Genomic DNA, 12,346 nt, shown 5'->3' with positions numbered 1-12,346 from the left:
TGTTGTATAGAGAAGAAGTGGATGATGTTCTAATGCCGATGAAGTAAGGTGGTGAATTGTGGCATCAGGAAATAATAATCGTCATTGTGTGCTTGTAATCCCTCGATCTAGCCTTTCTCTGATCACAATCTTCCCGTGTCGATTGTTTTGTCCATGTAAATGAGGGCCCTCAGAAACCAATATTGATTAGACCATGTTTTTCCATCAAATTTCTTAATCCTCCAATTGATGAAGATGTTACTGGACGCCTTCCAATTTTCTCATTTTGGTTTAATAAATCATTGAAATCTCCGATGCAAATCCAAGGGCAGGGAAAAGAATTGTGAATTGAGTCCTGTGAGGTCCAGAAATTTGCTTTGTGTTGCCACTGTGCTAGAGCATAAACATATGTAGTTAGCCAAAGATGGTTAGGAGGATCAGAGTAAATTAAAATAGATACTGCATCAATATTCACATGTACTGATTCTACATCTACACCCGGTCGCCATAATAACAAAAGACCTCATTTTTTATCCTTAGGCTAGGAAATTTACAAAATGAAGGAAACCTAAACTATTTACAATAGTATAGGTGCGTTCAGTAGGCACCATGGTTTTTGACAAAAATATTATGTCTGGGTTATGCTTCTTAATATTTGCCCTTATAGTTCTAATTGTTTTGGGACGGGCTAGTCCCCTACAATTCCATACCATTGTCTTCATGGAGCAGTTGGAGACATGGTAGAGCCCGCCTCATCAGCTTTCTTTGTTTTCCTGGTTGTTGCTGCGCGTGGAGTTGCCCGTTGATATGGTTTGGCTCTGACATGCTCCTTTGACTTTTTTATTTTTCTAGTTAACTTGGATTGCATTTCAAGTAACATGAATGCCAGATCTTCCTCCTCATTTATGGAGCCTTGATTTTTCCCTGTGGAAAGAGCGGGGGATTCCTTGGAAATTTTTTGAATTTTTTTCTTCATCTATTGACTGTCTTTGTGAGTCAGAGGATTATTTCTTTTTGCTGCAGTCTCATTCAAAGTGGTCTCCACGAGATTTATAGGCCAATTTGTTGCATTTAAGTACTTCCTGTCGTTGCTAGGAGACCCTTTCAGTACTTCCTGTCGTTGGTATGATGGGCCCTGTGTAGTAGGTTGAGTCTGTATTTTGGTGGGTACTTTTATAGTGGGATCCACTTCATTTTCTGATGTGGGTTCACTTAAATGGGCCGAATGGGTGTTTTCTGAGAGGCTAGCCTAATGTGCTTTGAAGCCCATAACTGTAGCTTGAATTTCCAACCACTATGTACTCCATGCGTCTGTATTTAGGGCATAGGGGTAAGTAAAACTCTGCAGTGCCGATTCTATCAAATTGCTATAGAGAAGTTGGTTTCCCGTCAACTGTGGGAACTGATGGCCCGGAGTGACTGATGGAGATAGGTTCAGTGGGAATAAATTAACTCCCGAAGTTAATGTATTTACTCCCCGATTGAATGAGCTCTGGGTGGTTGGTGATATTAACATAGAAGACAAAGCAGAAGAAAACTTACCTTGTGAAGAACCAAACGACTACCTTCCATACAAAGAACCAACGACTATAAGCAAGATTACATCCATGAATTGTGGAACAGCCAGCCCATCTCCATAAATCATGCAATGGCTAACATCTTTCTTGTAATGTAATTACTTTCCATTTCCACAACATTTCCTTATGTATCGTAGGTCTCAAATCAGTACAAACTCTCATGTATTGATACAATATGCTAAGTATATAAATAAAACAGACTCTCAAAGACTGTCACGCTTGAAGAGGTATTTCATCAAACAACTTGTTGTCATTGTTTTTATGGTATCAGAGCCCTTGTGAGAGAAGAGAGTCTTTCTCCCATGGCCACCAGCGCCCTTAACGTCGGTAACTTTGTTACCTTGCGATTAATCACCACCAATTATCCTCTTCGGCGAGAACAAATCCTGGCCTTGGTTGAGAGCCAAGACATTGTAGAGCATCTCACCGATTCATCCTCACCCCCAGAATTCATCACTTCTAGTGAATTAGCACCTGGTTCGAGTAAACCCGAACCTAGTCCCACCTTCCTTCAATGGCGCAAATCGGATCGATTGCTCTGAGGATGGATTATCGGGACACTATCTGAGGAAGTCCTTGGCCTTGTTGTAGGCCTTGATTCTATCCATCTCGTTTGGGTGGCTCTCAAAGAGGTGTATGCTCATGATTCCCAAGAACGGGAATTCCACCTTACACAGCAGTTAACATACCTGCGCAAGGAACCATCGACGCCTTTGGGTGATCATCTTCGCACATTCAAAGGTTTGTGTGACAGTCTCGCTTCAATCAGACGCCTATGCAAGACAAAATGAAAGTTTTCTCATTGTTGAACAGTCTCGGAGCCAAGTACGAGCCCTTCACGACGGCGATGTTGAAACCTCCCATGCCCTCCTACGCCGAACTGATTCCTCTGCTCCAAGGGTATGAAATCCGCTCAACTCTTCATGATTCCACTAATAATTTTGCTTTCTATGGACAGAGTCACTCAAACTCCACAAAGGATTACCGTCGCCCACCTCAATTCGATCATCGCAACAATAACTGACTTCAAAACCGGTCTTTCTCTTCGAAAGGTCGAGGGCTTCAACCCTCCAACCAGTCGGTGAGGACTTCTGGAGATGGCACTCAAAACGTGCATTTCGCACCAAACACCAATGGGCCTAACCCACGTGATACTGATGATCGGCTCACTAACAAGGGCCACGATTCCATCCGTAATGAAAGCTGTCAAATTTGTGGAAAGACAGGTCATGTTGTGCTTAAATGTTAGAATCCGTTCAATCACTCCTATCAACCTGAAGATATTCCTCAGGCTCTTGCTGCGATAACTCTTGAGAAATTTTCTCATGATGTTGAATGAACGGCTGACACTGGTGCATCTGCTCATATGACCGGCAACCCAGGCATACTCAAAAATTTACGTCGCTATTTTGGTAATGATGTTGTTATTATTGGAGATGGTAGTTCACATGCTATTACTTATATTGGTGATACTTATCTTGATAATGGCACCATTAAAATTAAATTATGTGATGTTTTATTAGTACCTGCATTGGCAAAAAATCTTTTATCTATTGGGCAACTTACCACTGATTATCCTTAAAACTGCAAATTTTATGGTGTTGGTTTTGTTGTTAAGGAATGGGAGACCAATCGCGTCCTCTTGACCGGACGACGGAAGGGTAACCTCTATGTTGTTTCTCCTCCATATGAAGCTCACTTTTCCACTCGATTCCGACGTGTCCCTGAAGATGTTTGGCACCAGCACTTGGGACATCCTCAGGCATCTTCTTTACAAGTTTTAAAATCAGAAGGACTTATTCAAGTTTCTGGCTCTAACAAAACTTCTTCTTTTTGTGACAGTTGCCAATTAGGCAAACTTTGCAAACTTCCTTTTTTACCTTCTAGCAACATTACTCATAATGCGTTTGATAAAATTTATTGTGATTTATAGGGTCCGGCTCCTGTAGTTTCTGTTGGTAAATTTAATTATTATGCATGCTTAGTTGATGCATTCTCTAAATTTACGTGACTTATTCATTTACGCAAAAAATCTAATTTTTTTCCTGACTTCTTACTTTTTGAAAAATATGTTGAGTGACAATTTTGCAAAAAAATTAAAATTTTTCAAACTGATAGGGGTGGTGAATTTGCTAATATTCAATTTACATTTCATTTACAAAAACAAGGTATTATTTATCAGTATTCGTGTCCTCATACTCCTGAACAAAATGGTATGGTTGAATGACGTCACCGTACAATTCGTGAACTTGGGATGACCATGCTTTTTCATAGTAGCGTTCCAAAACGCTTCTGGGTTGAAGCCTTTGCCACTGCTACTTTTCTTATTAGTCTGCTACCTTCCACCAGCATTGACTTATAGTCACCCTTTTCCATCCTGCACGGCACCTATCCTGACTATAGTTCCTTACGTGTATTTGGTTCAAAATGTTTTCCCTACACTTGGGATACAAAAAATAATAAATTTGATCCTAAAACCTTACCTTGTGTTTTTATGGGTTACAGTGATAAGCATGAAGCTTACAAATGTTATCACCCTCCCTCAGGTCGTACTTTCATCTCACGCCATGTTGTGTTTGATGAGTCCACATTTCTATTTAAACAACCTAGTAACCTTCACCTACCTTCACCTACTGAGCCGATCCTTTCCACGTTTGATATGTGGATTACTCCTCCTACCCCTTTCTCCGTCTCCACCATACCCGAAGTAGGTCCCGAACCTTCCTCCTCCACCATAGCGACGGATATTCCTCTTCCACCTCTATCCACTTCAGCCCCTTCTCCTGCACTTGCTCCACCATTCATTAGTGCCAGTAAGCTACCTATATCTCCATCTTCATCATCTGATACTGCCACGATTGCGCCCCTGCTACACACTAACCCTCCCACCATTTTGTCAGTAACCTCTGCTACCACCGTTGTCACACGGTCCAAGTATGGTATTCGTAAACCTAACCCCAAATATGCTCACTTGCATGACCTTGTTTCCATTCCGACTGAGCCCAAATCCATTCGCTTTGCTCTCAAACATCTTGGTTGGTTACAAGCAATACATGATGAATTACCAGCCTTATGTGTGAATAACACTTGGACTCTTGTCCCTCGTGATTCTACTATGTCTATTATAGGTGTAAATGGATTTTCAAAGCAAACTCAAAGCTGATGTCTCTCTAGATTGTTTAAAAGCTCCTTTAGTAGCTAAAGGCTTTCATCAAGAAGGTAGCATAAATTACCATGAGACATTCTCCCCTGTTATCAAACCCAATACTATCCGCATTGTAATCACACTTGCTCTCATCAACCGCTGGAGTATTCGACAGTTGGATGTCAAAAATGTGTTTCTTCACGGTGATCTTTAGGAATCTATTTACATGGAACAACCTCCAGGTTTTATTCATCCAACTCATTCTTCTTATGTTTGCAAATTAAATAAACCTCTTTATGGTCTCAAACAGGCTCCCCGAGCTTGGTTTGACAAATTTAGTAGTTTTTTTTATTAACTTATGGCTTTCTTTGTAGCACTGCTGACTCTTCATTATTTGTTTGTCATTCACCGTGTGGTACTCTTATTTTACTCTTGTATGTTGATGATATTTTATTAACTGGCTCCTTTACTGAGTATCTTCTTGAATTTATTTCCACTCTTCATAGTCAATTTGCCATGAAAGACCTTAGTTCTCTTCACTATTTCCATAGTATCCAAATTAGTCCAGCCACTGATGACCTTACCCTCTCTCAAACCAAATATGCCATTGATATTCTAGAACGAGATAAGATGCATGATTGTAAACCTATGGGCACTCCCATGATGCCAAAGGCCAAAGGACTTACCTCTCAGACACCATTCTCTAACCCTGCTCACTACTGCAGTATTGTCGATGCACTCCAATACCTTACCCTTACTCGTCCTGACCTCTCTTACAGTGTTAACTTTGTTTCTCAATTTATGCGTTCACCTACTGAAGCCAATTATAAAATGGTCAAGCGCATTCTTCGATATTTGAAAGGCACTGTAGACCTTGGTCTTCATTTTAGTTCCCATTCTACACTTGATCTATATGCCTTTTCTAATGCAGATTGGGCAGGTTGTCCTATTACCAGGCGCTCCACCACTGGCTACTGTGTCTTTCTTGGAAGCAACTGTATCTCCTGGTCTGCAAAAAAACAACACACAGTCTCTCGATCAAGCTCTAAAGCTGAGTACTGAGCAATGGCCCATACAACTATCGAGCTAACTTGGATCTCGTTCTTATTACGTGATCTGGGCCTTCACCTCACCTCCACTCCGTTGTTACTATGTGATAATATTAGTGTTCTCTACATGACTGTTAACCCTGTCTTTCACGCTCGGAGCAAGCATATTGAAATTGATTATCACTATGTTCGTGAACGTGTCACTCTTGGACTTCTTCACACTCGGCATGTCTCGGCCTCTCATCAAATTGCCGATATTTTTACTAAGCTCCTTGGCCGATCGGCTCTTATTGATCTTCGGACCAAACTTGGCCTCGTCCCTAGGCACAGTTTGCGGGGGCATATTAACATAGAAGACAAGGTAGAAGAAAACTTACCTTGTGAAGAACCAAACGGCTACCTTCCATACAAAGAACCAATGACTATAAGCAAGATTACATCCATGAATTGTGGAATAGCCAGCCCATCTCCATAAATCATGCAACGGCTAACATATTTCTATAATGTAATTACTTTCCATTTCCACAACATTTCCGTATGTATTGTTGGTCTCCAATCAGTACAAACTCTCATGTATTGATACCAGGGAAATGCTAGTCACCCCGCTCTAACATCCTGTTTTTGTATCTCGCTCGATGTGGCTTACACGTTTGCAAACAAAACAAATAAAACAATCATTTTTAAACACACACGGAAAGCAATGGAAACAAGTCTCCCGCGCGACCCTCTGCTTCTCCTTCGCCCAGGCCCCGTTCGGCACAGCCATCGACATTGTTGCCTCCCTCCATCTCCGACCTCATCTCCCCTCCCTCCATCTCCGACCTCTCATCTCCGACCTAGACCACAGTTTTTTTTCCCTCCCCCAGACCCCGCGCGCTCTCTGCTTCTCCCTCACCCATCTACCCCGTTTGGCGCAACCTCATCTCCCCTCCCTCCATCTCAGACTTCATCTCCGACCTTCAGAAATCCAGAGTTTTTTTCTTTTTTTTTCCCCTCCCCCAGACCCATTTCGTCGTCCCCAACCCCACGAGTTCGTGGTCCCCTCTCGGCTATACCTCCGACGGATCCAAGGTCTGATTTTTCCCCCTTTCTCAGTTAGTTTCCCCTGCAATTGATGTCCGAATGTTTTTTTTTTTGTGTGGTTTGTCTGTAATTTTTTTTTCTTCTGAGCTATGTTGCAGTAGTGTTGTTATGATATTTATTTATTGTACTAAGGAAGGGAAATAAAATGGAACGATGGCTGAAATTTGTGTACCAAGATATTGCAATTCACATGTTTGTGAAAATGCCGGTGAAAACCGAAAATGGAAATGGAAATGGAATGGGTAAATTAAGCTAGTGATTTTACTCAGTAAATGACTCCATCTTAATCTTGACGACATTGAGGATGGATTAGATTGTATATTTAGGAGTTTAGTCCGAAATAAAGTGTCTTTCTTGAACATCCTTGCTCATTAAGGAGGCTATCAAATTTTTTGTAAATATCTCAGTTTTTCACATTTCTCTTTCTTATTTTTACCTTTGTTACTGATAGAACTTGATGCACCAATAATTATGGAAGAGCAGCAAAAGCACATTCATGCTTGCAGACTTTGTTGATGCCCATGAAAGAATAAATGCCCACAGTAATATATTATGTTTCAGCCATTACCAAGATGAGTTCCACAAATGTTTTGTCTTTGCCATTCGAAAAAATAGATTTAAAGATATTATCTTTCAGCCATTAATGCTTCAAGTTCATGATTCTCTCCATAAAAAGGGAAAATGGGTGTCTCTTTGCATGCTTCAACTCTGCATGCCACATCATATTTTTGTTTGTTCTGTAAATCTGCCACAATGTCCCAGCAGTCACATGCCAAATCATGGTGCTCTGAAATGCAAAATATTCCAAATAGATTCGTGTTTAATTCGTGTTGCCAAATAGATTCGTGTTTATTATTAGCTGATGTTAATTAATAAGCTAGATTTGTTGTCTAGCTATTTATTCAATTAATGAGAAATGCAAAATGTTCCTTCCTTCTGAACTTCTACAGGAGCTAGCTAGACTTTCCTGCACGAGGCTAGATATTCTACAATGTCGGAAGCACGTAGTAGCACTAGCAATATCTCACGCTCAAAGAACTCTTGTCAAAATGAATACCCAATATGCTTTTGTGGTATTAAAGCATGCAAACGAACTGCGCATACGGAGGATAATGATGGGCGTCGATTTTTTAGTTGCCAAAACTTTGAGGTATATCAAATTTAAATCTAAGAAGTGAATGGTAATCCTTGTTTCCTAATGTGTTGGGTGATTTTGCAGGCTGGATATTCTTGCAGATATTTTTGTTGGTATACTCGGAAATATCACCATATGGCAAGAAGAAAATCAACCGTTTAAAAACCAAAATTGAAAAGATACAACTAGCAATGGATGTCCAAACAACTCGACATTGATTAGAAATAGAGATTGAGAGGCGCAAGAGAAATGTTGAGAGAATCATTGTAGTTTTAGTAATTTCAATGTCATGGGTACTTTGTTTAGGCTTGTTTTTTGGGAAATTCTAAGACAATATGTAATCTTTGAAGTTAATTTTAATGTCATGGGTACTTTGTTTAGGCTTGTTTTGAAGTAATTTCAATATCATGGGTACGATTATGATATTGCATCAACAAACTATTATAAAAATGACGATTGCAAAAACAGGTTCAATGCAATCCCAAGATTACAATTAATGATCTAAACACATCAATACAAAAACAGGTTCAACCCCGAGGCAAAGATTACAATTAATGATCTAAACATGTTAATACAAAAACAGGTTCAATAATACCCCTAGATTACAATATAAAATCTCAAGTACAAATTTGTCTCATGGCATCTACCAATCAAAAAGCACTAAAGTCCTGATGGAAAGCCTCCGTAGTGTTGTCCTATAGGGGCACAAAAAAATGTTGTCAGTGACAACACAATTCACTAAAAAGATTATCAAAATATTTTAGTTTTACATTACCTGTGAGTGATGAGCAGTCGAAGGAGTTGAAAAAAATTCCGGCACATGTGTCCAAACTTGACTTTGTTGATCCTAGTGTTAAAAGTATAAATTAAAAATAAATTAAACAAAAAACAACAAAAATATTCAAGACCAAGTGAATCATAAATTTATTATACAAAATTAATAAAAATGAACCTCAGCTTGGTTGTTCTGCAATCGCCTTTTCGTACTGGATTTCTTAATATTCTTCTCAACGGGGTGTACTTTTTTCTTAGATGGAGGTCTTCCCTTACTCCGAACTATCAAAGGACTAAGAACTCTAGGGGTCGAAGCCTCTGTCGAATGAGTTGTATCAACTGTGTTGCTAGTATCATGATCAGCGATATCAGGGTATTGTGTCTTCAACTGTTCTATCTGACTAATCAATTTAACACAACTGCTCTCAGCCTTTGAAGCATTGGAACACAGTTCATAGAAATAATTTTGGATCCTATTGTACCTTCGTACGTCGTCGATGCTAGTAGTGTCATAACTACTTTTCAAGAAGGTGTATTTTCGCTTAATATCTTTCCTCCACCGATCCAAGATGTATTTTGATGGTATTGTATGTTGGCCCATTTGAGTTAAGACACAGAGAGCGTGTCTGCACAAAATACCCCTAAACTCAAATAACTTACAACTGCATTTCACATCAAGGGATCTTGATCAACTTCCACATTAAAGGTTACACGTTTTAATAAGTCATTACCAACTTGAATCTCATCCACAACAACGAACATATATCTACCATCCTCACACCCCATCTCCCTAGTAGTCAAATATAGAAATCCTCGCAATTCCTCTTGTACCTCTTTGAATTTAGCAAGAGTATATGCACTTTGAAATTGCTTCTCAAGAGGATAGCGACTGATGCAAGGAATGTCCGTGTTAAAGGAATTGAAGTTAGCAATTGCTTCATTTTCTACCTTCTTCCTAAGGGCCGAATCATATTGGTTAACAAATTGCTTCAGAGTAGTTCTAGAGTGAATGTAGTCGTCAAAAAATGCATTCATTCCTTCACTTCACTGTGTGGTTGACATTCTTGCCCAGAATGTGTCTCTAACATAGGCCGGCACCCAATAATGTCGATCAGTATACAGTGATACTAACCATGCATTCTCATGCAAATCAAATGTATCGAGCATACGGCACCAATGTTTATCAAACTCATGCTGACTGAAAGAGTCATATACGCATCTATGTAGGGTACTCTTGATTTTCCCGTATCGACAATGTGAGCCAATTTCTCAGGAAGTTTTTTCATTATATGCCACAAGCAGAATCGATACCTAGAAGTTGGAAACACCCTCAATATTGCAATTTTCATGGCCTTGTCTTGGTCTGTGATGATTGCATTTGGCGGTTGGTTATTCATACACTGCAACCATGATTGAAATAACCACTCGAATGTATCTGCGTCCTCATTGGATATCAATCCGCACCCGAGTAGGATCGACTATCCATGGTGGTTTACACCCACAAATAGTGCAAAAGGCATTTTATACGCATTAGTATAAGATATGTTGTATCAAATGTAATCACATTCCTGAATGATTCATACACAGCTTTACTCCGGGCGTCTGTCCAAAACACATTCTTTAACCGCATCTCATTGTCAACGTCAATCTTATAATAAAACTTCGGATTTCTTTTTTACATATCTTCGAAATAGTTACATAGAGCTACACCACCTCCAACCCTGAGGTGAAGTCGTCGTGTTTTGTCAATGTAGTTTTGACACTCCTTGTCCCCGAATGTTACATTCTCATAACCCCCTGCCTCAACAACCACAGACTTAAAAATTTTTGGACAACCTTATTCCTGCCTCGTCATTTATTTCAAGCCTCTTAACGACAAGAGCATCAACCTTCTTAAAGCATCTGAAATGTCTTGCCTTCCTCGGACTACAGGCATGGGTGTGATCCAATATCACCTTAGATATAGTATATCTACCTTCAACATTTAATACCGCATTAATTCTAGCCTTACATCCAATCTTTACTGTTTGTCATGGTTTCATAACATTGGCAACCTTACTCTTTGATGTGCCTCCTCGCGTGCATGCCAAGCAAAACCATCTTACTGTCTCATCGTCATCCTGTCTAATATTCCTTTTGAATACCCCAAACCCTTTCTTCTTACCATACTTTATCTAATAAGCATGCACTTCTTCTACAGATGAAAATTGCATTCCAACCGTAGGTTCTTCAATTCTTTCATCACCTCCAATCTCTTTATCAATTTCAATCTCATCACACTCATTATTTGAAAATTCTATGTCGGCATCCATTGTAACGTTCAAATTGTCTGCAAATATATAACATGTGAAACAAGGATATTAAAATAAAGCTTTATAAAAATAATTGGTTGTTCATCGATGCTGAACGGAACCACTACATAAGACTCTTGTACCTGGCTCTATCTCAAGTACAAAGGATGAATATATTCCAGATCAGGCCAATGTCATTGTGGGTATCAATCTATTTCGGACACTCTATTTTGGACAGTCTATTTACAAAAAATTTGATAACCTCCTTAATGAGCAAGGATGTTCAAGAAAGACACTCTATTTCGGACTAAACTCCTAAATATACAATCTAACCCGTCCTCAATGTCGTCAAGACTAAGATGGAGTCATTTACTGAGTAAAATCACCTGCTTAATTTACCCATTCCATTTCTATTTCCATTTTCAGTTTTCACAGGCATTTTCACAAACATATGAACTGCAATATCTTGGTACACAAATTTCAGCCATCGTTCCATTTTATTTCCCTTCCTTAGTACAATAAATAAATATCATAACAACACTACTGCAACATAGCTCAGAAGAAAAAAAAATTGCAGACAAACCACTAAAAAAAAAAAAAAAACATTCGGACATCAATTGCAGGGGAAACTAACTAAGAAAGGGGAAGAAAATCAGACATTGGATCCGTCGGAGATATGGCCGAGAGGAGACCACGAACTCGTGGGCTTGAACTCATGGGGCTAGGGACGGCGAAGTGGGTCTGGGGGAGGGCAATGTCGATGGGTTTGGGGGAGGAAAAAAAAAACTTCAGATTTCTGGAGGTCAGAGATGAAGTCTGAGATGGAGGGAGGGGAGATGAGGTTGCGCCAAATGGGGTAGATGGGTGAGGGAGAAGCAGAGAGCGCGCGGGGTCTGGGGGAGGGAAAAAAAACTGTGGTCGAGGTCGGAGATGAGAGGTCGGAGATGGAGGGAGGCAGCGGTGTCGATGGCTATGCCGAACGGGGTCTGGGCGAAGGAGAAGCAGAGGGTCTGGGCGAAGGAGAAGTAGAGGGTTGCGCGGGAGACTTGTTTCCGTTGCTTTTCGTGTGTTTTAAAAATGATTGTTTTATTTGTTTTGTTTGCAAACGTGTAAGCTATGTCGAGCGAGATACAAAAACGGGATGTTAGAGCGGGGTGACTAGCATTTCCCTACAATGTAGGTATATAAATAAAACAGACTCTCAAAGACTCTTACGCTTGAAGAGGTATTTCATCAAGCAACTTGTTGTCATTGTTTTTTGGTGATGGGTCTTTAATGCCCACAATAGTTTGATGAGAGTTCCTAAATAGTGA

The 12,346-nt window shown here is 39.9% G+C and overlaps 1 protein-coding gene across 1 annotated transcript; it reads left to right on the top strand.

Moving 5' to 3' along the window:
* The first annotated feature begins 5,217 nt into the window (after nucleotides 1–5,217).
* Nucleotides 5,218–5,763, top strand: LOC121249301 (uncharacterized mitochondrial protein AtMg00810-like). Its single transcript, XM_041148010.1, has one exon. The coding sequence runs from the start codon at nucleotides 5,218–5,220 to the stop codon at nucleotides 5,761–5,763; it is 546 nt and encodes a 181-aa protein (XP_041003944.1).
* The last annotated feature ends 6,583 nt before the right edge of the window (nucleotides 5,764–12,346 follow it).

This window comes from Juglans microcarpa x Juglans regia, chromosome 2D (assembly GCF_004785595.1).
Source record: "Juglans microcarpa x Juglans regia isolate MS1-56 chromosome 2D, Jm3101_v1.0, whole genome shotgun sequence".
In the NCBI taxonomy this organism is placed as follows: domain Eukaryota; kingdom Viridiplantae; phylum Streptophyta; class Magnoliopsida; order Fagales; family Juglandaceae; genus Juglans; species Juglans microcarpa x Juglans regia.
Note: the sequence above shows the minus strand (reverse complement) of the source record. Positions and strands in the feature narration are given on the sequence as shown.

Excerpts from the sequence above, each read along its gene's own strand:
- LOC121249301 (XM_041148010.1), top strand. The coding sequence starts at position 5,218 with ATGAAAGACCTTAGTTCTCTTCACTATTTCCATAGTATCCAAATTAGT.